This window comes from Oreochromis niloticus, linkage group LG20 (genome assembly GCF_001858045.2).
Source record: "Oreochromis niloticus isolate F11D_XX linkage group LG20, O_niloticus_UMD_NMBU, whole genome shotgun sequence".
NCBI lineage: Eukaryota > Metazoa > Chordata > Actinopteri > Cichliformes > Cichlidae > Oreochromis > Oreochromis niloticus.
The window spans coordinates 12844697-12870990 of record NC_031984.2 but is presented as its reverse complement, the minus strand read 5'-3'; the positions used below and the strand labels follow the sequence as shown (position 1 = coordinate 12870990).

Genomic DNA, 26294 nt, shown 5'->3' with positions numbered 1-26294 from the left:
AAGAAGCCCAGTCACTTTCTTTCCAAGTTCCTCAGACTACAATGCCCTGGATGCCCAAGAACCTACTTGAACATAGTTCAGATTCTTCATCACTTTTCTTCACTTCATAGCCTTCTTCCACTTCTGCAGGTGGGTGATGTGCTTTTTCAGAGAAAGGGCAGCATGTGCTCTAAATATTGACAATATTTTCTATATCTTCTAACCCTGGATCTTCCTGAACATTGATTCTTCCTCCTCATTATACTAGAGGACAATATGTGCTTTGTCCTACTGGTCATTGCTTTGCACAACATGGTAAAAAAAAGTATGCTCATCAAAGTATGCAAATCTCTAGTGCAATGGAGGCTTGTGAGCATACTTTCTGTGTATGTATTATTGTAGGGTCGACCTTACAATACGAAGCACTTTGATGCGACTGTTGTTTTGATTTGGCGCAGTATAAATAACATTTTATTGAATATAGAGCACCTGCTTCCTCATTGTGCTGCCTGTTGTTGTTGTTGTTGTGGTTGTTATGACCAGTGCTTGACCCCAAACATCAGTGATCCAAGATCAAAGATGTTTGATAGCAGTATGTTGTGAAAATACGGCCTTTTGCAACACTTTGTACTTTGGGGTCATTTTTGTCCACGAGGACAACAGGTGTTATAAAATCGAATAAAAACCCCATAAATAAATCAAATTACTTAAAACTTATTCCAATCATGCATAGTATAGTAATGAATAACTTCTGTTATTTTCAGACCATTTGATGAATAAAAAACATATTTTTGATAGCAAAAGATTTCTGTAGAGGACAAAAATGACCCGTGGACAACACAAGGGTTAAAGCAGTTCTGAAGTGAAAGCGGGTACAACCCAAGAGCAGCGCTTTCCTCAAACATTACAGCAAAGATATTCAGCAATGGTTTGAAAAACATGAAGATTACAATTCAAAAATCTATTTTCAATCGAACATTAGCAGGATTTACTAGAACTAACCCAAACCAGACAACCCACGTTTGAAACCACAGGTCATCCCTGAAGGATCGTTGTCCACACTCTAACAGCTCAGAGGTGTTTTTTCAGGATGAGAGGGATGCTTACAAGATAGATGGTTTTAAGGTTGGAGCTGTATACCCAACTGCGCAAGTAGAACATGATAATTTCTATTGAACTTTGCAAGCAGGCCCAGAAGAGCATGAGCAAATCAGAGCCTTTAAAAGTTTCATCTAAATAGCCAAACATATCCACAGTTACTAGGTAGTTTTTCTAAATAAAAAACTACTGAAGCACCTGAAGGAAATCGAACAACTGCGGAGTCGGAGATGGACAGAAAAGAGATGTAAGCATCCAGATATAAAGCTCCGTGGAGAAAGGGCAAAACAGAAATACAGAAATAAGTACTTTCTACTAGATGTGGTTCTTTATTCAACTCACAGTACATTCTACAGATGCACACGTGTTACATCACCTTAATACAACAGAGTCTTGTAATACCTCCTCTTAAAAATGATGAATTGGTCCTAAAAATATAAAGGAACAAATTTAAAGTCACCAAAACTGTACATTATTAAAAAGTCACTTAACACCACATTTGGTTTTTGTCCTTTTTTTGTTGTTTTTTGAAAAAAAAACAAAAACAAAAACAAAAAAAAAAAACCCACTGTCCCTTTAAGTGTAATAGGGAACATCCACGTTTATTTCCTATCAGCGGTGTTGAGTTCAGTGTAAGAAACAAGTTTAAATAAAACCCAGACTGTGGAGTCATCCTGTCGCCTTCATAGCACACCAACCATGCCGTGCAACATTGTACATTGGCCCGTGTACAGCACAAAAAATATGTATCAATAAAAGGAATGTAAGGTTGAAAACCAGGCAGCACTGTGCCCAGCACTTCATTGTCAGCTCCTTTGCAATTCTAGTCTTTAAAAAGAGGATTTTAGCCTACTGTAGCCTTTCAGAGGTGTTCGTGTGGTCAGGTGAGCTACAGAGAAACGTGTGTGTGTGTGTGAGAACTGCAGGTTTGAAGCTATAATACACTCCTGTCAAACTTGATTACAGTGTAAGAGCAAACTTTCATTGTGTGTTCTTGCAAACGGACTATTTAATAAGGGCTTAAAATTACAGTGGCATCCTTTTGGTTGCACACAGTCAGAGACACAGATCAGGTGTAGCTAGCTGAATATTTACTCTTATCAGACAGGAAAGCGAAATAAATAGTCTACGACTGACTGACCAACACTAAAAATCCTCCAGTTCCAGAAACCAGTGTCTTTCACACAGCAGCAGGAGTTGGGTGTGTGTCTGTGTGTTTGTGTGGGACTGTGTGCATGTTTGTGTGTGGTGGTGGAAAAGTGTTTCACGTGTGCGTGCAAGACTTTAAGTGGAGGTTATACAACGTCTACTCATGACAGTCCAGAAACAGATTCCTTTTAGTTTAACTGGCCTTTTCATAAATCATCTAGACATCTCTATAAGGTAATCTGTACACATTCACTACAAGCTATTGCTATTAAATAATCCCAGCTATTGTAATCTTTATATATATTTATATATAGAATATATAATAAAAATATATTGAGCAAAAAAATTACTTCTAGGCATAAGACCACGTTACATTACATTTCCAATGAACAGGTAAGAAATGGCCCAAGCTCTGAAGAGTTTCGATACGTTTAGTCATTGAGTGGTGCTAAGCAGGTCCAGTATCCAGCATGAAGGCTGCAATAGTGTGATCAGTCCCTGACCTTCAGGGTGAGTCTGAGGGCCAAAATACTCGGGGCCTGAGACCACGGCATCAACCCACAGCGGGGCTTGACCAAAGGCCTTGCTACGACATGGGGCTCACGTGAAAGGACATGACAGGAGAACGCTAACAAAAATGAGGTGCTGAGGTGAAGATGAGGAGACACGGAACAATGGAAGGTGAACAGAGACTCGTTCTCGCTCTCTGCGATGGGGAATGGGTACAAGTTCAAGCCAGTTCAGCTTTGGGCCCTTAGAAAAAGGTTAGGCCGGTAGAGGAAACAATAACAGACAAATAGCCAAAATCTATACATATATACCTATACAGAGAATACACATAGCTGGAAGAAACTCCAGACAGTCTTAGCAGTAATGGAGAGTGTGTGACTGGGACGGTGAAAGCACCAACAGTCTAAAGCCCCACCATCAGCGGGGATCGTCGTAGGCTCCTATTTGTCCTTATTTGAGTAGAACTCCGCCCAGCGGCTCTCAAAGAAACGCCTCATCGAATGTCCTGCCATTCCCACCTCTGACGTGTCTTCATTGAAGAGCTCACAGTTGTTGAAGACCAACTGAGCATCTGCTGCAAATTCCTCGCAGCTGAGGTACCTGAGATGAGGATAAAGAACAGGTATAGAAGCTTAGAACAAGGGACAAATGATTGGCAGGGATTAAAAACGTCTGAAAAATCTAAATCATTGAACTGAAGAGGAGTTGATCTAACATCATTGTGATCTAAAGACTCTTGTACTTTTCCATTCAGTTCTCATTTAAGAGAGAGAGAGAAAGACTACCACCCCACTGCAATGCAGTGAACCCTAAGCTTCTGTGCATTAATGAGACGTGCAGCATAATCAGCACTTACCCTCCTTGTAACAGTCTTTCTCTCATGGTGAGGAAGTCCATGGGGTTCTTGATGATTCGGCGGTAACCTGGCACCAGTCGGGGATTGACGGGTTCAAGGAATGGCCAGGCGTCTGCATGAGCCTCCATCTCCATTAGAATGATCCTGGCAGGAATTTTTTTAAGAGTATTAACACGAATCCCCCGCAATGTAGCTGTCAAAACATCTCAGAAGACTTTAAAATTGTATCACGTAGAGCTTGTGCACTCATGGCAGGTGGGACTCACTCGCAGAAGGTGAGGTCGGGTTGGTTGCGTGTTGTCATGCGGCGCCGTTTAGCGCTGCTTCCTTCTCCAGAGTGACGAGAAGATGAGGAAGGTGGCGTCACGTCTTTGTGCCGTGTCGTCATTCCGCCACTGCGTCGTGTTGTCACCTCGTCCTCGGAGCTGTCGTCTTCGTAACGTCTCTTCTTCACCCTGGTGCGCTTTTTGGACGAGCACAGTGAATCGTCTTCATCCTACAACAAAAGAAAATACTTCTTAAAACAAAGCAATTTCAGGGAAACGATCTTAAGATTGAAAACGGCTCCAAGTGTTATGACGTCAAGAAACACACGAGGAGTTCTGACCTTAGCGACACAAGTGGGACAAAACCAGTCTCCCTCTGGAATCTGGGTGATTTTAGGCCGCAAGCAGTACATGTGGCAGCCACGATCGCAGCCGTCACACAGCAGCAGGCACTCATCGTTGTCTCCCTTCTTGCAAACTTGACAGGTCTTTAAACGAAAGAAAAGGGGAAAAAAAAAAAAAGAGAGAGAAGCATTTATCCCATTAAGGTTAGAAACCTTAGGAGTTTGAGAAGAATCTAGTGAAATTGAGTCCAACCAGGCATTTCTAAGATTTCCTACCACTTTAGTCACAGATCTCTCCCAAGCAATGGCCTTTTCCAACTGAAGTAAACACAGACAGAGCTGGGGAGCACTACGGCAGCGGTCTAAAGCCTGACGCCATGTCCGCAGTCGAGAGGTGATTTCACTTTCCAGACTGGAACAGAAGAAAATTAGTTAAAAATAATTAAAAAAAAAAAAAAGAAAGAAAAAAAAGTGTATCATATGAAACGTAGGATCCATTTATCCCATTTAGTCCAGGTTGTTTTTCTCACCTAATGACATCCATGGGATGCTCCTCTCCAGGTGTGGGGGTGAGAGGAGCGAGACGCATCACTTCTGCGGGGTTCCAGAGCGGCTCCTTCAGGTAGCGTCTCTCGATGTTTCGCTCGAGGTTGGCTAGCCGCAGCACGCCCAGGTCCAGCGGGTGCGTTGCGATTCGCGGCAAGCCAGACCACTCCTTCTTGGTTCGCACGATCCAGTCGTCACGTGGGTCAGCGTCATGTTCGTAGTATTGGAGGTCATCGCGTGTGGAGTCTGGATCTGGGATTGTGTAGGGCTTAAAGGAGACAGAGATATGAGGAATTTAAGTATCAGTGACTGACTTTAACACACATCAGGTTTCAACAGAGGAAACGTGTTATCAGTGTTTTAAGGTTTACCTGAAATTCGGCCATTGGTGCGTCTGTGGTTGTTTCAGCATCTGTCATAGCGTTCTGAGGAGGTGCCTGAAAAAAACAAAATAAAATAAGTTTTACTACAAAAAAATAAATAAATCTACATGCACATTTGTTGTAACTTAGAAACTTTTCTTGTTGCCATTTAAAGTTTACACATATTCAAACCTAAAGCTTCATCCTGGAGCATTGTATGAACTCTTTGACAGCAAAGACACACAAAGCAGGGATATCAAGGTCCGCAGAGGATATGAACTTCTTGTGCAAACATTTCCTGCTTTTATTTTCTTTAAATCACATGAATTCACTCCTGTTAAAGAATACATAGTGGTTCAGTTTTATTGTGTGGTTTAAGTTGTGATTTTCTACCTTCAAATGGAGGTCAGCAGCAATGACCCGCTGTTCCAGGTCCTCCACCCACTGTAGTGCGCTGATGTCCGTCTCCATTGTTTTCTCCTGCACTTGCCAGGGCTGCTGCAGAGCCTCTAGCAGAGCATCCTTCTCTTCTACCTTCAACTCAAACATTGGGTCTAATTGGATGAGAAAATTTTAATGAGAACAAATATGGCACAATTATGGAAAAGCTCATAATGATCCAGTTAACAACATTCACCGTTAATCGGTTTGGTGCATATCTCGGCCAAGCTCTCCATGTGTTTGGCTAAATGCTTATGGAGCACCTTCTCCCTGATGCCTCTTGGATGGAGGGATTGCAAGGTGTTATACAGTTCCTCTGGAGTCTTGATCCACCACCAGCCACGCACCATTGCTGGAGGGGGGAAAGAAAAAGAAGCAAAAAACATGATTAGTGTTATGAAACTTACACAACACAATAAACAAGTGAAAAAAGAAAGCAGAAACACAGGAAGAGTATGTCAACCCAGAAAACAGTCAAGGTCACATAAATCTTCATGCATATTTAGGGAATTCAAATAATTTCAGATGTAAAACTGATACATTTCAGTACTTACATGCTGGGATAGGCTTGACCACTAGCTGTGTGAAGTACTGCTGTTCAAGCTCCTGGAAAACTGAGTTTGGTGGGCGGCCGCGGCGTTTTGCTGCAGCTCCACGGGGCCCTCTGCGGGCAGGACTGCTGCCTCTGCTGCCTCTCCTTCGCCTGCGAGCTGGTCTGGCAGGTGTGGCAGGAGTGGATGGAGCTGGGGGATTAGGAGTTGGAAGGATCTGAGGGTTTGTTGGTGGAGAACTGGCTGGGACAGCACAATCAGGGCCTGTAGGTGGAATGTCCTGTAGTGCTGGTGGTGCTGGAACCACAGGGTCAGCAGGAGGTAGGCAAGGCAAAAGTGGGTCCGGCTAAGAAGGAGGAGATTATTATTGATTTTTACATTATACAGACTGTGCATTATTGTAATATTAATGTACATATTTACTATTATCATTCTGGTGGCTAACCTGCACGAGTGGAGCAGTAAGTGCAGGCAGAGAACTCGGGATCTGCGGGAGAAGTTTGGGGGGTGAGCTGGGTGAAGTGGGCGTCTGGAGCTCAGTCAGAGAGTTATCATCACACGGTTGTTTGGGGAGCAGGTTGAACCACTGTCCTTGCTTCTCTGCCATCTCTTTAACACTCTCCTCTGGCCGATTACCTTCTGGAGCTTCCCCTGCTGATGAGCATGTGCCATTCATCACTGCTTCCTGTGATTGGCTGAGCCAGCTCTGGAAAGCCGCTTGTGTGAGGTCTTGTGTCCCGCTATTTGGTGATCCTGGCCCTTCCTCACTCCGGGACCTGACGCTACTTCTACGCCGGCGGCGGATTTTTGCTGTGCGGAGGTGAAGCTCGACTTCAGGTTTGATTTTCCGGGGACGTCCACGTCCTCTTGGCCTGCTCATGAGGGATGCGGTGCCCGGGAGGGGATCCTCCTCCTCCGCAGAGAAGGTCTGGGCCTGGCCTGGGGTCGCAGAAGTCGGAGAGGAAGGCAGAGTAGGAGGAGGAGTGGTTGGCATGGGAGCTTCCTCAACTTTAGGCTCCTTTTTGGGCTCTTTTTTAAGGAAGGTGACAGGCACCTCCGCTATAAGTACTTCTCCAGAAGCTACAAGATAGAAGAGTAAGGAAATGCTGACGTGACGACAGACAAGTTGAGGGTTTATAAAGCATAAATATTCAAGTTTACACTCAGACTTACTCAGCAGCTCTTCAGGGCCCTCGACGAGAACTCCTCCAAGGTGAGGTAGGGCCAAATATCTGCGACGGTAACGGTCCTGCCCCAGCAGTATGGCCCGCATGGAATGAGATGACTGTAGCAGCTTTTTACGGAAAAACGCTTGGCGCTGTGGAGGATCAAAAGCAAAGGAATATTTAATATTAAGCAACAAACGTGTATACAGCACTGTGCCTGTGTCATATCAGCTTTACCTTAGTTAGCTTATCTATCTGCCTTTCAAGCTCTGGAATGCTAGCATTGGTAGGGCTCTCGCTCTGCAGCAAAGAAGGAGTTCAGTTAGTCTCAAGTGCATATATGATTGTGCTGTAGTTAAAACAGTAAGCTGAAACATACATCACTGAGTTTGGGTTCTTCTTTGCGTGCACGGCGGTTTCCTCTCTCAAGGACGACTACACCACTCTCCTCCAGGCTGAGGTTCTCCTCCTCAGCTACTCTGGCACTACGCCTCCTCTCCTCAAAACACAGCTCTTCCTCTGAGCGTCCTGTACGACGTGATAGCACCGCCTTCAGTCTGGCAGGAGGAAAACAAGTCCAACATTTAATACTGCTTGGATAAGTAGCAGAACTGAAAATAAGCATTTCAAAACATTGATCTTACTTTCGGAGTTTCCCCTCAATGATCCACTTGTTCTTCCTGTAGGTTGTCATATTCTCCACTGTGTTGTCAATATCACTGAAATTTAAAACAAACACTGATCTTACTGTTTCTTGAGTAAACTTTCCCTTTAAGCAGTCTTAGAACAAGTAATCATCTTAAACATACTTGATCACAGTGTTACTGCTGTTAAGCTCTTCCACAAGGAAACCCAGGATGGCTGCCTTGGTGTCAGGAGGCAGGGCATGAAATGGTTTGGTTCTCAGGGTGTTGCACACTTCTGTCTCATAGCCATGAGATTCCAAAAAGATGCGAAGTACTTCTGAAACCGTGCTGCGGGTCAGCTCCAACTCAACCAGCTTTTCCCCAAGGATCTTTACCGACTGGAGATTAAAGAATTAAAGAAAAATTAAGATTAACGGCTTTCCGCCACATACCAAATTTCATTAATAAGCAGAATGCTTGAAGTGTATCACACACACCTGATAATACGATGGTAGGCCTGGATCATGTAGTGCAGCCTCCACCAGCTTTATCAGTAGATCCTGCAGCTCTCCTTGGCTGTCACCCAGGCCCAGGAGGCCTTCCTGCAGGGTAGCAAGGCTGGGGATGTCCTTGGGTATGTTGAGACCAATTACCTTTCCATAACCGTGTAAGAACTCTACCACAGCCAGACAGTGTGCAAAAGCTGTTCCAGAAAGCACCACACCAGGAATACGGGACAGCTCTGGGAGGGGCTGGTGGAAACAAAGTTCAAAGGTCACAATCGTGACAAAACAACTGGAATCAGTTTTTACATCAAAATTTAAAAAAACATTTTTTTAAAAAAGGGGTTAAATTAAAACTCACTTTGTGATCAGTGAGACACATATCCTCTGTGGGCTTCTTCAGCTCTTCGGCTATCAACTGCTGCCTCTTCCGTTCCTCCATCCGTCGCTGGGCCTGTGCTCTCCGCTCTGCTGCCCTCTTAGCAGCCAGAACAGCCTGAGCTGCAGCTTCTGCCTCTGCCTGAGCTTTAGCCAGGGCCTTGGCTTTACTCCGAGCCCCCAGCACCCTCTTACCCTGGGCTACCCTGTCTGTGTCAGTCTGCTGAACCGGTGGGGTGGGCTCAACCTTAATTGACCTCCTGCGGCCGAGATTCTTAGGCTCTGCAGCTGACTCTGATGCCGGCTGTGAAGCCTGTGGGGCTGATGGGTCAGTTGGTTCAGCCTTTGCCTCTAGCTGCTGGGCCTCTTGCTCGAGCTAAAACAAAAATGAATAAAATAAAATAAGAAATAAACACAAAATAATGAAGAGGTGGAGGTGATAAAGATGTGTGTCTGAGGACACAAGTGTTAAGTATTTTTCTTCACCTTCGCTCTCTTTTTTTCATCTCTCATTTTCTTAATCTTTGCATCCTCCCTTCTCTTCATTCTTGCCTAAAAAAAATAAACAGCACCAACAAAATCAGGATGACAAATGAATAGTGTAACATCACAGATTACATTAAATTTGATCAACATACCTTTCTTTTCATTTTCTTTTTGATTTTTGCTAATTTCTCCTTTTCCTCCTCTGTGAGAGCTTCTATTTTTAAACACAGGGAATTAAAAATAATTAAGTCACAGTAGAAAGGCTGAGTTTATATAATGAGCAAAGACATTACGCCCAAATTCTTTACTCACCCTTGGCCTCAAGTCGTTTCAGCAGCTTGGCATCAACTTTGCTAAGGAAATCAATCATCTTCGGTTTAGGAGGTCTACCAGGGCGACGGACCTGTCCTCCCTTCAGCCCACGAACCCTGCGAGGTTTTTCTTTATCGGGATTTGGAGGTCGACCACGCCGACCAGTGATGGCCATGATCATAGAGGGAACTTCCTCATTAGCCAGAAGGACCCACTTCACACCCTATAAAACAGAGAAAACAGACTTTCAAAAACAATTTTCCCATATATTTTTTAAACATTTTTAATACTTAAAGTTTAACTGTTGAGTATTTGAATTCTTTACAGTTCAAATGTAAAAATACACAGACCTCGGGAGTTTCTCTCTCTTCATAGAAGTCTCCAACTGGCATGCGTGGACTGAAACTGAAGTGTTCTCGCGTGACCACACTGTCTGTGTGTTTCTTCAAGTACTGTGTCATTAAGTAATAAAGACACGTCCGGAAAAGCATGAGACAAAAATACGAGTTTTAACATAATAAAAAAACATAAATGAGACGACCGTGATTTTAAGAGTTTCAAATAACTTTTTAAGAATAATTAAAAAATTCGGGGAAATTCACCTTGACAATTTCTGGAAACTGTTTCATCCTCCTTCCACAAGGAGTATAGTACCAAGTTTCGCCCTTCATCCGGTTCTCCATTTTCTTCACACGAATCTCTCTCTTCCAACTACAATTAAAACAGCGTTGATCATTACAGTCCTGTCATACCTTTTTCCAACTAATTTAAGGATATTTTTGTAAACAACAAATATGAATTTATCATCCTTCCAGATATACGTCTGGTTTAGTTTGTTTACATCTAGGTTTCCATGGTATCACATTTGGCTAGTATGGACAAAACCTCACTGAAAAATTTACAGTGTTAATGAAGAAGTTTTTATAATAATTTAACTTGACATCAGTTATTAAAGCTTCAGCAAAGATAAGTATGCTCACTAAATCTAAATAGCGCTTCTGTTATGTGAATATTTGACTGTGTTGACTTAGAATTTTTTTATATGACAAGTTCTGACTGAATTTGTGTCATTTAAAAGCTCAATAAACAGTAAAAGGAAACTTTACCCATGCAGCAGAGGGAACTGGACCTGCTCCTCTGTTGCCACTCTTCGTCTGCCAGATTCACCTGTTCCAATAAACCAAAAGTTTACCATCAAACTCTTAAACAGTGACATCTTCTTTCAACAAAATGGCCTTTTCATTACCTGCAGTGGAGCTGTCGTCGTTTTCATCAGCATCATCAGCAGCTGTTTCTGCATCTTGCTTCTTCACCCTTTTCATCTTCTTGGGTTTCTCGACTGCTGCGCTGATAGATGAAGCGTTGGCCAAAACAGCGTCAATCGTGGCTGTTATTGGATCAACCTCTTCTGTGGAAGGCCCAGCCTCCCCAGATGTTTCTTGCGCATCAACCTTAAGAGACTTCTTTCTCTTTCTGCCCTTAGCTGGCTCCACATTAGTCCCTTCCTGTTCGTTAGACTTCATTTTCTCCACCTTTGGGGTTCGACCCCGAGGCTTCAGCTGGACCTCCTCTGGAGCTGGACACAAAAGAGAAAAAAAAATACTGTAAGGTAAAATCTAATACTATTAGAATAGCATTCTGTTGAAGTCAGACTGTTAAATACCTGCAGGTTTAATCCATATTGCCTTAGTAGTTCGAGGTTTGCGTGGTTTCCCTGGGGTTTTCAGATTTCCTCCGGCAGCTGGCAAAGTCTGATCAGTAACTTGTTGGAGTGGGTGTACAGCAGGGCTCTGTGCTGGGGTACTGAAGGCGATGAAGTTCTCATCTCTCATCTTGAAACTTGGTGGTGTCATTGTGTCATCGGCAGTGATTTTAGTATTAATGCCTCGAGATGAGTCTGGTGTATCATGTCCTCTGGGATCCCAGCCTGCTTCAGGTCCTGAGAATGAACAGAGTTCAAGACTAAGTAAGTGATGTTAGACGTACAGTTCCAACAGAGAAATGAATATTCTGATAAAGAATAACACTCCATTATTTAAATTGACAACTTCTTCCTGTCAAATGATGCTATACTAGTTTTAATGATCAGAAAAGAAATAACTGTACCTTGCTGAGATGACACAAAAGAGTGTGTGTTGGACACATCACTCGAATCAACAGGAGGCTCTTCAGTCTGAGAGGTGTTGTCTAGAGAAGACTCCAGCACTGATTCTCCTGTAATTTCGCAGCTGTTCCTGGTTTCTTCTGCTTCTGAGGTCTCTCCTTCCCTGGTGGAGTCTAATGTGTTGTCTCTGGAGTCTTCCACAGAAAAGCTGCTATCTACAGAGTTGTCAAATATACTAGATGGCTCCTCTTCTGCACAGGAAGTGTTGTCAAACTGAGAATTGCCCTTTCTCATGTGAAAGCTGTTGTCAAAGTGAGTTGAGTCCTCTATGCATGAGCTATCACCACCTAAAAGAGAGGTCTTTTCTAAAGTAGAGTGGACACTGATTCCAGAGGGGGTGTTACAGGTTGAATTGCCGTCATATTGAGGGGCTGGATGCGAAGAGTTTGCAAAGCTTGTCCTGCTAAGGTGTGGAGACTTTCTGAGAGGAACTTGGTCTATCGTGCAGTCCTCTGCTGCCCAGCCATCACTTGGCATGTGGTGATTTTCAGAATCTGTTTGCCCATTCTTGGGCTTTTGATCAGGAGTGAGTGTGGTTTGTAAAGTTTTCCCAGGAAGCTCAGAGAGGGATTTGGGTGGCTGACTTTCAGATTTATGACTCTCAGTTGCTTCCAGGTGTGACATCCTTACCAGGCCTGAATCAAGCAAAGGCAGGTGTTCCTCTGCGTTTTCATTTCCTTTATCAGCTAGTGCTTTCCTATCCTCACAATGGCCATGGTGCTCAGACTTGGAAGGTGACTGCTTTAGCACACAAGGAGGAGCGGTATTAGGAGGATGTCGCTCAATGTCAGAACTTTGGACCACTCCAGAAGATGTACCCGTTACAGGAGGCACAGACACCAAGGCAGGAGGGCTGGGCAGGGGTGCAGTCCTGGAGGCTTGAGTGGTTAGAAGAGGTAGGGTAGACAGAGGTCTCACTGTAGGACTTACATGGTCTGTGATCGAGGGCAAATTCATGCCCCCTGGTGGTGATGAAGCAATGGAAAGACCCGAATCAACAGCTTGAGGAGTGTATTTCTGACCCTGCAGTGTGGATGCTGGTTCACTGCCAACTAGAGGAGTTTTTTCCACTGAAGAGGGTGATGCAGACGTTAATGAGCAAGGGCCAGGTGGTGTTAAGGTTGAAGGTCGCGATAAAGAGGAATTTGCAGCCACAGAGTCAGAAATCAGTTTTGGGGGTCCAGGCTTTTCATGCTGACCTCCAGATGCATCAGAGAAACGTGGTGGCATCGAAGGTGGCTTAGATTCTTGAACCATTTGCCTCTCAACCAACAAGCTGGGTGCAGAGTAAGTAGATGCAGACACTATGGAAGGAGGAGACTGTTGTACAGGAGGTCCAGAAACAGTTGCAGGCTTTTGATGAAATGCAGACTCCAGTGATGAAGAGACTGGAGGCCCTGAAGAAACTGCTGCAGGTCTAGACAAACTATCAGTCGAAGCAAGAGGTTTAGACTGCTTTGAAGGTGATACAGGAAGCGATGAGGTGGATGAGGACCCCACTAACAGATGCTTGGATCCTGCAGGTGATATATCACTCGTGCCAGGAGGGGGAGGCCTGAGGCCTTGAACCATCAGGGGAGGAGAAGAGAGTCTGGGAGCAGCTGTTGGAGATGGGGCAAAGGATACACTGGGAGGTGTTGATATTTGTGGTGAAGTAGATTCTACATCAGGGGATGAAATTATAGTGGGTCCAGCCTCAGATGTAGGAGATCCAGAGAAAGCAGGAGCTGCAGACACCTGAGGTGGTGCTGAGGACTTGGTTAAAGAAACAGATGTATTTGCTGTAGCCACAGAGAGCTGTGACTGAGGAGGTGGGTTAACAGCTGGATCTCTGACTGGGGAAGACATTTCTGGGCGCTGAGCTGCTGGCTGTTCCGAAAGCTGACGATAATCACTCGGAGGACCCACATGAGCAGCAGGAGGTTTGGATTGGTGACTATCAGTCTTGGGTAGCCTCTGGGCAACAGGTGACCTATCACTGCCGTTGTAGCTTGTGTCTACCTCCCTGACAGTTTCCCTTGCATGCCCTTAAAAAGGGGAAAAAAACATAACAAAACTGTTAATATAATGCGAGACTGTTGTACAAGGAAACACGTAATTTTTATTCTCATACTAAAAATAGATACTGAAAATAAAAAATTAATTTTGACTGATCTAACATTAAATTCCCTTAGCAAAGCATCTGAGATGTACCACATAGTCAAACATTGGCACCTGCTGGTTAAATAATGGCACTGTCCCCAATAATAAACAATGTCAACGAGTGACGTAATACTGAACACTGTATTAACTAAGACTACAAATATTTTCTGTTTTATTATGAATTAAACGCTTGATGATTTTATTTCTCCTTTTCCAAGAATTAAAAGGTGACCCATTAAATTGACGTATTTTGTATAAATACATTTGGCTTTCTGATTACCAGGACAAAACAACAGCTGTTTCTGTTGGTCAAGTAATCAATTCAAATTCAACAACTAACACAGTCCATCACAGTTATTTGTATCACTCAAAAGCTGGCATTAAAATGAGGAAATAGACTATATATAGAAGAGTTTGATTAAATGAGGAAATCAAAGTACTACAGGCCCCAAAAATCTAGAACTAACTAATTCCAGACAAAAAAGGTAATACTTAATCTTTGCAGAAACTGCGAAAAACAAAAATATATTTAAGGGTCACCTTGCATTGGAGAGGACATCCCCACATTGCTAGAGTGGGGGCTCCGTTCCCTGCTGTGGCCCTTTGGAGATCCACTATCCTGCACAGCTGATGGTGACATCATTTGTGCCGAGGACATCCCCACGGGCAGAGGGCTGCCAGTACTCCCTCTGCCTAAGCTGTGGTGCTGCGGGCTGCCACGTGGAGGAGTGAAATTCTGAGGAGCTGGGGGCATCATCTGAGCCTGGGCTTGTGGCTGAGTTTGCTGTTGTGGTGGCGGCTGCTGCTGCTGCTGCTGGGGTGATGACAGGGACGGGTGCTGGGGCTGATGCTGGTAATACGGCATCCCATTCGGCATCATGCCATAATGCTGTGGTTGCTGGTGCTGCTGGTGGCGGTGGTGTGGGTGAGGGTGGGAGGAATGGAAGTGTTGTTGTGATGCCTGATGAGGGGTTGCCTGTAAGGACTGCTGCTGGTGATGCTGTGATGGTGTAATCCCAGGATGTGCTTGACTCTGGTAGGTCCCATACATGCCATGGGAATTATAACTCATCTGCTGGGTGCCAGGGTTACTCCTGTTCCAGTACTGGTTCCCCGTGAGAGGCATGTTCGCTGGGCCTGCCACAGGGGCCTGATGGGAGCTTTCTATCCCCCCATTCAGCTGGTACTGTCCATGACCCTGGAAGTGGTGCTGTGACTGAGGCTGAACCATCCCAGGTGTAGACTGCTTCTGATGCATCCCATGCGCAGGAGAGTTGCTCACAGCTGGGCCATACTGAGGGTGCCCTCCCCACAAGTAGTCATAGCCCACGCTGCTCTGGTGGTGGTTGCTCAAGTGTGGATAAGGGGCCGATGGTGGGTGGGAACCAGGCACACTGGATCCGAGTACAGTAGTGACGCCATTCACATTCATTTCGCCATTCATATCTGTTAGACAGAAATACAAGTTGAAAAAAGCTGTAACAGTAAAAATCTGTCTCTGAGTCACTGAGATCTGGGGCCTGTACTGCAAAGCAATTTCAACATACCCAAGACATCATTCCTTTATCTGGCTTCACACTTAGTCAATCAGGCTAAGTGGTCACAGTGGTCAAGATGGTTACTAACTCAATAAATCAAGCCAGGGTTTCCCAATCTACCTATGACCATGTGCACATTAAAAGGGTGAGAATGGCAGCATTTGACCAATCACCCACAGGTCTACTGAAGGTAGAGTACTGATGTTACAAAGGAATAAAATTAAAATATAAAAAAACTATAAGGAGTTTTAACACATAATACAGGCTGAAAGCAGTGTGTGGGCATGTGAGAGAGGAAAAGGATAGTATTACAAGCGTTGTATGAACGTGTGTGCACTTTAAGCGATTTGGTCAGTATGACTGAAAAAGCCCCAGTATACTAAAAACATCTGGCCTAATTGAAGCAAGAAAGAAAAGCTGGAAAAAATGCTGCGTAAGTTACCAGGCATCTCAGTATTACAGTTCATTCTTTAAGACACGGGAAAACTCTGACGTCCACATTTCATTAAAAATAATGTTAAGATCTGCTTAAGACACTTCTAGCTTTCTCTTTCAACTGTAGCCCAAGTGATGTCAAGTGCTTTGAGAAGAAGGAAACAGCAAACACACACACACACAAAAAAAATTTCAAACCAGTCAGGGTACTTTTTCTACTTGTAGTTTTTGGAAATGTCATCAGTTTCATGGCTTAGGTGAGCACCGCATAACTATATTAAGGATAATATAACAATAAATATGCTTGCACGAAACAAAAAAACATCAGGAATAATAAAGTCTCTCCTGAAAAAAAGGGAAATCAGAGTTTCTTAATTGATGTTCATCAAATAAAAACAAAAATTTCAGACAGTTTTTAAAACCTGTAGGTTTCCTTTCCCAAAGAAATGCTCTAGTGATGACTTCATACCTGTAGATGTCTTAACTTGAACATAAACCGCTCTAGCAGGTGAGGTCTGCACTATAAGTTACCAAGGTGATATATTCCGAGTTGAACCACAATCCTACCAGTGAAAACCCAGGGTTTTAACCCTGTAGTTCTCAGTAAGAACTCAGTAAGCCCCCTAATCCCACTTTATGGTAAAGGCCTCTGGATGAATGGAGTGACACATTTTTTTAAATACAAACAGTAAGGTTCATTTTATTCTAAGGTGCAGAAATACTCACTCTTCCCCTGCTGAGGAAAACTCATGGAGGACCCGTTAGTATAAAGAGAATCCCCTGAGGAGAGTTTCAGTCCTGAGTTTGCTGAGGAGTGAGTGCCATAGTTGAAATGATTATTTGAGTCCATCTGAAAAACATCAAAAATAAATAAACAGTTAATTTATTAAATGTATTCATTCAGTCTGCTACCTACTGTTAATCTACAGTATGACGTATGGAAGCGGTGCAGGTACTGAGCACGGTTTAAATGTGTGAGGATCTGCATGACCAAATGGCTCTCAAACGTATTATTTAATTCATTTTCGTTTCTTTTCGTGCACTTTTGAAGGCAGTCGACGCTACGTAATGCGTGCCATTTCCTCCACGAAATGTCTTTCCTCGGTGATTCTGGCAGCTGCGGCTTGTGACAGGCAGCACCATTTCGCTCCAACAACAACCGTCAAAATGTCGCAGCCAGCAACAGCAGATGCCAGGCCCTAGCGAGTGTAATGGACAAACGGGATATTACGATAGAAGCTCATCATTACCGCTGATGAGGCACTGCTGCTGCTAACACGAGCTCAGGCTCTTCAGGTCTACAGTGATAAATGCACGGCCCAGACACAAACAGTCTCAAGACCCGGCGGCCTCAGCTCAATAACAATGGGAGTGATAATATTTCACACCGTGAGGCCTGGATAATTGTTTTCTACGCCACTCTCCGTTTAAAGGCTCTCTGCAATGCATAAATAGCCCTCAGGACACTTGATTTCCTATTTCAGTAAGGCCGTTGCAATAGCAGGCGTTAGCTTGTCGCGCTAGCTGCGCTCTCAAACGAACAAACCCCCCATTTCTACCACTGCGAGTCAACTGAGCTAACCATTGATAACGTTGGATACAAATTCAACTCTTCAAGAAGCCATTCAAACAGTTTATTTTAACGTGAAAGCCCGTGGGAAAACCCACCCCGCTCCAGTTCCAAGGTTATTTAGCTAAATCATCACAAAAGAGCCTAGCTAACATACGCTAGCCACGTAGCTAACTTAATAGCATCCTTTACGTTTATCCAGAGTAAGCGCTGCGATGTTAGCTCATAGCCGGGTAGCAGGTACCGTAACCACGCTACGTTGGATCCATGATGCCCATCAGCGATAGAGAGCTCCGCGAACGAAATAAATATCCACCGGTCTGCCGGTAATGACCAACATTAACCCCCTCATCAGGCTCGCTAGTTAACAGATGGAGGCGTGCTCCCCTTTTGTTCACGGGCTAACGTTAGCTAGCAGCCAGATGAAGTTACATTGTTTACGCTGCGAGCACAGACAATTTTCACAGAGCATCACGATCCTCCCACACTTCCACCGTCCAAAGTTTCCCCGATATTTCTCTAAAAGCGTGTCCGACCTTTCAGTCCTCGGGTCCCGAAGGCGCAGGTGTCTCTAAACGTTCTTCTTAACGGATGTGCGGGTGAAGATGGCAAGGCGATAAATAATAAACAACTATTCCCCTAACCTTTGGGTTTTAAATTAGCAAACATGGCTGGTGTGGTCCGGTGCAGCCATGATCACAGAACAGAGCGAACAGGAGCAAATGTCCCAACAATAACTACGTATGCATCCGGTTACATTTGTTCACTAAATTTCACAAAAAAAAGTAAATAAATAAAACTAAACAAATAAAAAATAAACAAGGATATTAAACTATAAATACAAATAGATAAAAGCTAAAACTTAGCTATAATAATAATAACTATTATTATTGATAATTATAATAATATATCAATTATTATTATTATTATCATTAGTCAATACTAACAATAGTATCTGCTATTACAAGTAAAAGAATTACCAACCAAATGCACGTAAAACATGAAAAGTAGTTCCATTTTATGATGAAGAATTATAATAATTTTATTGCATTATTATTACAGATGCCTAAAATTGAAGCAGCATTAAAGAGACAAAGTTAAAATAATTTACTACATAATTGCTATGGTTAATTGACATATATATTTTGTAATTCTTTTTAGTTGATTTTGTTATGCTATTGTCTTTTTATTTATTATTATCATTTGATGATATTTTTTTGTTTTTGCAATTTATATTATTTCTATGTTGTTCAAATTTAATAATATTAATATATTCTTCTTTTTTACGTGTGTGTGTTGCCTAGCAGGGCTTCTGACATATAATCCTTCCACTATGTAAAGTCATCTTTATGATTACTTTAAATGCTTCTAATTCTGATACTTATTGCTTCAATTGTATGATCGTAATATGTGCTTGTGATATTTATCATGTGTGAAACATGTTGGAGGAAAATAAAAGTAAGTCAATCAAGCAATAGCTTCATTCAGAGAAGCATAATTGTTATCATTACATCATCATGATAAATATTATTATTACAATGTTATTAACCTTGAACCTTCCAGTCTTCTTGAGTCCTCTAGTGGAAAGTTTCACCAGTCATCGTGAAACACTTTCAGGTACATATTTGGCCAGTTATCTTTTAGCTTTATCTCAACCTTTATCTTAATTAACATTCACTTGAAAAAAAAAATTAAAGATTATTAACTTTCAGCAAAGTAAGTTTTTAGAAGCTTTTTTCCCCTCTTGACGTCGTACTTTTGCAGTTTTTGTTACTGCAGAACTCTTCAATGGGTTTTAATTCACTCATAAGACTGCCATGTCTCTCTCTCTCTCTCTCTCTTATAAACTTTCTGTACATGAGAGCCACGCTTTTATTTTAATGCGCTTCAGGGTGAAAACAGGAAACTCGTGTTGCTTATTACCGTCACCTTCTGCTGAATGACAATCAGTGAGAAATTCAGGCCCGAAGAGGAAGTATGCTAATATTCTGGGCCGAGGAGCCTGAAGGCTTCAGGGTCATAGCGCCGAAATACACAGGGGTAAAAGTTACAGTTACCCCAAATCCTACTCAAGTACAAATACTCCAGTACAAGGTAAATGACGTGTGGGCGTTTTGTATGTTAAAATGATGTAATTATGCGTATCCCATGCCGGCTGATCCCAATACAATTCACTGATGCCCCCTAAAGGTCTTTTATAATATTTCTCTAGTTTAGGAAGCTTCACTGCCATCCAGCTCTTTTTCTGTGCAGTAAATTATTTAATGCATCATACACCCAGCAATCATTTTATAGTTGAGCTCTACAATACACACTCACTTACCACTTTGTTAGGTATGTATAGGGTCTCATTTTACCTTCAGAACCGCTTTAATTGCAAGGATTCATAAAGATGCTGGAAACATTTCTCTGGATTCGGCTCCATATTAACATGATAGCATCACACAGTTACTGGAGATTTATTAGCTGCAAATGATGTGTGTCTCCCGTTTCATCACATCCCCAAAGTTCTCTATTGGACTGAGATCTGATGACTGTGTTATGATCAAGAAACCAGTTTGAGATGATCTGAGCTTTGTGATATGACACGTGGTGTTTGAACAATGCTCAGTTAGTACAAAGGAGCCCAAAGTGTGCTATGAAAATATCCCCCACACCATTACACCACCGGTAGCAACCTGAGCCATTGACACAAGACATGATGCATCCATGCTTTTGTGATGTTCACGCCAAATTCTGACCGTGCCATCTGAATGTCATAGCAGGAATCAAGACTCATCAGACCAGGCAATGTTTTCCAGTCTTCTATTGTTCAGTTTTGATGAGCCCGTGGGAATTTTAGCCTCAGTTTCCTGTTCTTAGCTGACAGGAGTGGCACCCGTTGTGGTCTTCTGCTGCTACAGTCCATCTGTTTCTAACAGATGTGTTGTTTGTTCAAAGATGCTGTTCTACATACCTTGGTTGTAACAAGTTTTCATTTGAGTTACTGTTGCGTTCCCATCAGCTCAAAGCAGACTAGCCATTCTCCTCTGACCTCTGGCATCAACAAAGCCATTTCACCCAGACAACTGCCACTGACTGGATATTTTCTTTTTCCCGGACCATCACCTAAGATGGTCTGGTGTAAGTTTGTTATAGCTAAAACAAAACAAAAAACTAAAACTAGATGTGAAAAAAAAAACCATTTTAGATAGCTGAAATTAAAACTAGAATTTAAAAAAAGAAAGAAAGAAATCTAACTGAAATTATTTTGTGAACTTGGAAAATTAACTGGTTTTAGTCTTTGTCAATTTGGTAAAGTTTGTTGTCACTTCTTGCCTCATGAGTGTTTGATGGAAGTGTTTGGTGAGACTTTGGTTTACTGGATGTCTACAGGACAGTGAGAGTTAACTGCATTCAAAAGAAGTTCTAAATTTTTTTGCAATATCTTATCAGATTTTCCCAAATCTTGCCTCTCGTAGATGTTCTCCATACAGTAACGTCAAAAAAGAGACTAACTAATAAAAACTAAAGTAAAAGGAAAAATTTCCATACAATTAAAATTGAAATGACAAAACCCACCCTTGAAACTAACACTCAACTAAAAGGAGAAAAAAAAAAAAAAAAAAAAAGAGTCAAAACAAACTAAAATAAAAATCGGAAAATACAAAACTATAACTGGTCTGGTTTGATGGTAAGATGGTTATGTAGAAAAATCCCTCTGACACTTGAATCCTCTCATTCTGAAGCTCAGTTTGGACTTCAGCAGGCCATCCTGACCATATCTACATTCCTGAATGCACTTAATTCCTGCCATGTGATTAGCTTATTGGACATTTGCATTAACAAGCAGTTAAACAGGTGTACCTAATAAAGTGGCTAAGGCAAGCCAATATACACTGTCATAATTTGTTTTCCCGAATGCATTTTTTTTTTAAAGAAAAGGTTTTTGAAAAATCTAATGCATTTATGAGATTTGCCCTCAGTCATCCCCCAAAATTAAACTCTCTGAGTCTACTATAGTTGGGCGAAAGACATTCACATTATAACTTTGACAGAGTATAATTACATCATCCCTGCTGTATTAATTTGCATTCCATTCAAATAAGAGCCCAAATTTGCACAGCCTGAACTTCCAATGATTAGAAGTCGTCCCAAAACTCCGGTGACATTGGCAGGCTAACTCATTAACCCTGACGCCTCATATCTAAGAAAACAAAAAGCATTTAAAAATGATTCTTCAACAGTTTATTAGAAAGATGTAGACAATAAAAAAAAGAATCCCCACTCTAATTCAACATTACTGGTCTCCCCTTACAGTTTATTGACAGTGCAAGTATAATTTGGTCATTACATGTCGCCGTATCGTTCCATCCCGCTGCAAAACATGTCAGCTCACTTGTGCAGTCTGACACGAGTGTGCATGTTAGGTGGGTATAAAGAGATAGTCAATATGTTGAATTCATTCAGATTAACAAAGTACAGTAGGTGATCACTGGGAAGATGCAAATATGCCAGGAATGAGTTCAGAAAATTCCAATTTTCTTTCTTTTTTTTTTAAACGAGCATTAAACAAGAAGTAAAGGGAAACATGTAAGTTGGAAGGTTAAGCTACTGAAACAGTCTTCTTGGATCTCTAATTCACCGCACATGAGAGAGGCTTGAAGAAGAACCCAATTGGTAAATTTGCCTAATTATTTTCTTAAAAAACAAAAAAACAAATCATGAGAAACTACACTGGTCGACTACCTTAAAAACCACAACATTAGGAATGGTTGGGCCTAATCAGCTTTGAACCAATTCATTTGAAGACAGACTGTCAATCTCTTTAACACACATTGCTCAGTTGAGGACAACTATACAGTTTTTTTTCCTCCAACAAATAAGGTGTGCTTAGTTGTAATATTTAACAGTAAAACAAGATATCCAAAAGGTGCAGTACAGCAAATGGAAGTGGAGATAGCTGCTCTGTACAATACCATGCATATCAACCTTCAGTGAACTGATTGGTCAAAGGTTTGGAGCTGAGGCTATGGATTTAAATATGGCTACTGACTCATTATGTACAGTTGTTTGTCACTGCCTTCAGTTTCAAGATATACATTTGTTAATAGTCTTCTCTGTTCTGTTCTTCTGTTTTCTCTCCAGAGTTTTATGGTCTTCTACTCCAAATCTGGCATTTCTGAAAGCAAAGTGAAAAGGAGACATTAAAAGTTGATAAAAAATAAATAAATAAATGAATGAATACAGCTATAAGTGTAGATGCTACAGAAGCTCAAACACTTACTCTCATCGTCACTATCTGCAGATTCATCCTGAAAGAGAAAAATAAGAGATCAGTGAAATCGATCTTAGGTTACATCCATAACCTCTAGTCTCACCAATTAAGATCTCCCTTATCTATAAATATAAGATCAATCAAAGAGATGACTGAAGAAGAGGTCTTACATCATCTGCACCGTCTAGATCAGGTAGGTCATCCTCTCCTCCCATGTTGTTCATCATCTGCAATATAAGATCAGCAATTAAAGCCACATCATTTACTTAAATGCCAACGAGTCGAAGACAGATTGATTTTTTTTCTCTTCCTCATGACATTAGATTTCAGGGATGCATTAGTCAGTCAAAACAGTTTTGTTTTTTTAAAAGCAGATCCATTACACTTATTTCCAGCCCCTTATATGAATATATACATGGTTCCTTATTGTCTTAGACTCTATCAGAGTACTTTTGCACAATTCATATTCAAAATGATCATTCATATTTAAAAAAAACAAAACAAAAACCATGGGAAGTGGGTGAGTCCAGAGTTACTTTTCCCAACTTCTAGGTGAGCGACTGAAGCGAGTACCAATGAGAGCTGGGGATACTGCTGATTAATGTATGACAGGTTTGTAAATACTTTACAGGGTTACCTAGGCAACTGGAGCCTGGAATGTCCACTAGCAACCAACAGTGACAGACCAATACATGATGAGCAAATCGCTTCCTGGGTGGACGCCCTATATTTATTTAGACTTAACCTCTCTCGGTGAATTCATAAAGATTCAAGAGTAGATAAAACAACTAAAACTGGGTATTTAGAGCAGTTTGAAGCTTTGATGTTTAACAAACAGGAAGAACCTGAAAATCTGCTGACCTCATTATTTGAAACTTTGTTTAATATGACCATTAACCAGCATCCACCATTGTAACAGTACATATGGCCGAACATAAGCACAATGGTTCCACTTTAATGTTGGCAATAGTAGAGCAGGAACAACGTGTTTAGTTTATCATTTACAGACACGGGTAGTCAACAGATTTCTGTCGTTATTAAACACACTAGTAATAAAATAACCTTTCACCCAATTGCACATAGGAGTCACGTTTTTAGATTTAAAAAAAAAACAAAACGTGCAGATGATGGGAGACTTCAGCCTATGCAGATCTGATAAGTAGTATAAAGTATGTTGAAGAAGGTCATGTGGGGAAGTAGGTTAAAGTACAGGACTTTTCACCTGGAAGAGTCGAGACTAGAATCTGCAAAAGTCGGCCTAAACCTACTGTTTTTAGGAGGATGACATATGACTGGAAGAGAAAAGAGAGGGCTACTTTCTATGTCTCTGGCATTTGTTGGCTTTAGCTGAGTTTATTTAGACTAAAAAAAAAAAAGCAGGGGGAAAAAAAGTATTTTTACAGTCAGTTACCCTATATCTGTCTTCATTAAAGTGTACAATTTAAAACTTGGCTAATTCCTGCTATGTTTCTTTTGCTGGTTCAATTTGAAACTGTCTGTATTAAAGCTTTGTATTAGCCTCACTACGTGAAAAGTGTTTTTTAATTAAGTATTTTTCAAATATAAAGAATGATTTTATCAAAACACTTACATCTGAGAATTGATCGAAGTTGCCCATCTCCTCATCTGAGTCGTCCTCCCAGTCTTTCCAGTTGTTAAAGTCGACACTGAGCCAACTCAGCTGTGGAAACAAAATCAACATTTTTTTTTAAAAATTGCTGTCGTTGCTTAAATTTGAATATTTTTCAGATGTGCTCACGTGTGGCAGACCTTCGCCTTCTCTTTCGTTAGCCTCGGCCACGCCTTCCCTGGCTGCGCTTTTCGTAGATAGCACAACACTGAGCGGTCTGTGCGTTTGTGTTTGGATTCCTGGGTCGAGGTTTAAACAGAGCACAGAAACAACTGCGGTCACTCCAGCGTTGCGTGCAGTGAATAAATGTTTTATAGCATTTTTGAAAGCTGTCAGTACAACTTACATTTTCATCGATGGCGTCGAAAAGGTCTATTTCATTCTCGTGCTTCACATTGTCAGTTCCTCCAAGACAGCTGCAGGGAACAAAGACACATACTCACTATAAATACACCATATAAGAGATGGTCCAACAAGAAATGTACAGATAAATGTAGCCAGAATTAGGAAAACTCACCTGAAACCACACTTTGTTTTATCAAAATTGACTTTAACATCTTTGCTGTCTGCTACACAGAACTCTATAAAAACAGAGTCCCTCCTGTCGTACCACTTGGCAGTCGCTGGATGCCTTTAAGAAAATGAAGGACATGAGAAAAGAAGAAAAAGCATGAAACTCACTTTTATCCTTTAAAAGTTCAGTTTTTCAAGCCTTTGAAAACAACTTCAATGAAACAAACAAACAAAAAAAAACCCACAATAAATAATCCGAGTGCTGGTGAAGAGACAAGACAGCCTGCTATCAAACCTCCTTTGTGTCAGGTTGCTGTAAAGAGCATCGAGTTACACACACTGCTCCAGTATCAAGAGTGAAACATCTGTGGATACTAAACTGTGACAAGTCACATTTACAAGCTGTTGTGGACGGTGGGGGGGGGCACTTCTCAAATTTTCCTTTTAAGTTTTAAGTCTTTAGGGTATAATGTGAGCCAGTGCTGCTAACTTTACTTAATGTGATCTAGTAGTATGACAAGTTCTGAAAAGCTCCTCTAACGTTGAACATGAGGGATGAACAGAAAAGCCATGTGCTTTTTTTTTTTTTTTTACCCCAATGGATACAAATTAAATGATGAGTATATTTGGCTTCATTACCACACACTTCCACCTCAAGTAGTTTTACAGAACACATGCATGAGACTGGCTGACCTGTATCCATTGCTTAATTGGTCTTTGCATGGAAGCTACAGGTATGTTTACTGCTCTCTTAGCATTGTAGTGACTGTCTCATTAGCTAAATCCTCTTAGGAATCCTCAATGCAGTGTGGGGTAGCTAGCTTTAAACATCGTTACCGCCCAAAGAAAACCACTGATGGAGTCTGATTTTCTTTACAAATCTGAAATCTTGCCGCAGATCCGATGCTAATCTGATCTTAGCCTTCCAGAAGTCTAAATGAAGCCTCCTGTAGCCAAGCTAACAGCGGTGCCGCTACGCTAGTCATGCCATGCGGTACACCTGACCCATGCTACAGCTAAAAGAAACCGACTCTTTCGGCAATGAAGGCTAAAGGGGTCTGCTATATTAGCCATGCCGATACACTGTGAGGTTTTACCCGGTTTGTAAGGCAGCGAGTCACGCTGAGTCCCTACTTCATTGAGGCCATGCCACCCTCCCGCCTTTCCAACAGCATGTTTCAAGCTGCTAAAGCTAGCTAGTCATTCAGCCTGTACTATCGCACTTTCCCTCCACTGCGCCTTTACGTACCCTGCCCACAACTTACATGTCTCGGTGTGAAGTGAACTTCTTTATCACAGATAAAACAGCCCCGTGAAAAAGATCGGTGGCGCCTGTAAAACAAGAAGGAATGCCGCCCAACACACGGCCAAAGCAAACGCCTCTAGCCCCTGGACTCTACTCCGGATCTTGTTGCGTATCCCAGGATCGGAATAGCAGTGCTGACGCACTCCGAGCGCACTAGACGTTTCTA

The 26294-nt window shown here is 42.0% G+C and overlaps 2 protein-coding genes across 2 annotated transcripts; both read right to left on the bottom strand.

Annotated features, from left to right (window-relative positions):
* Positions 1 to 1383: 1383 nt before the first annotated feature.
* baz2a (bromodomain adjacent to zinc finger domain, 2A) lies at positions 1384 to 18143 on the bottom strand. The gene is made up of 30 exons (XM_019349840.2): positions 17959 to 18143; positions 16579 to 16702; positions 14420 to 15325; positions 11680 to 13764; positions 11237 to 11512; positions 10820 to 11149; positions 10680 to 10740; positions 10176 to 10284; positions 9924 to 10025; positions 9574 to 9796; positions 9414 to 9475; positions 9262 to 9327; positions 8759 to 9151; positions 8392 to 8646; positions 8078 to 8292; positions 7913 to 7987; positions 7648 to 7825; positions 7506 to 7568; positions 7276 to 7420; positions 6548 to 7182; positions 6106 to 6448; positions 5748 to 5903; positions 5504 to 5664; positions 5120 to 5185; positions 4733 to 5016; positions 4479 to 4614; positions 4200 to 4346; positions 3859 to 4088; positions 3593 to 3736; positions 1384 to 3336 (listed from the first exon to the last, which is right to left on the bottom strand). The coding sequence occupies exons 2-30, from the start codon at positions 16700 to 16702 to the stop codon at positions 3177 to 3179; spliced, it is 8130 nt and encodes a 2709-aa protein (XP_019205385.1). The 5' UTR covers positions 17959 to 18143; the 3' UTR covers positions 1384 to 3176.
* Positions 18144 to 21634: 3491 nt separating this feature from the next.
* LOC100706085 (prostaglandin E synthase 3) lies at positions 21635 to 26257 on the bottom strand. The gene is made up of 8 exons (XM_003438975.5): positions 26088 to 26257; positions 24827 to 24940; positions 24656 to 24725; positions 24450 to 24548; positions 24271 to 24360; positions 22850 to 22906; positions 22689 to 22716; positions 21635 to 22583 (listed from the first exon to the last, which is right to left on the bottom strand). Coding segments are annotated over exons 1-8 (480 nt in total). The 5' UTR covers positions 26090 to 26257; the 3' UTR covers positions 21635 to 22563.
* Between the last annotated feature and the right edge of the window lie 37 nt (positions 26258 to 26294).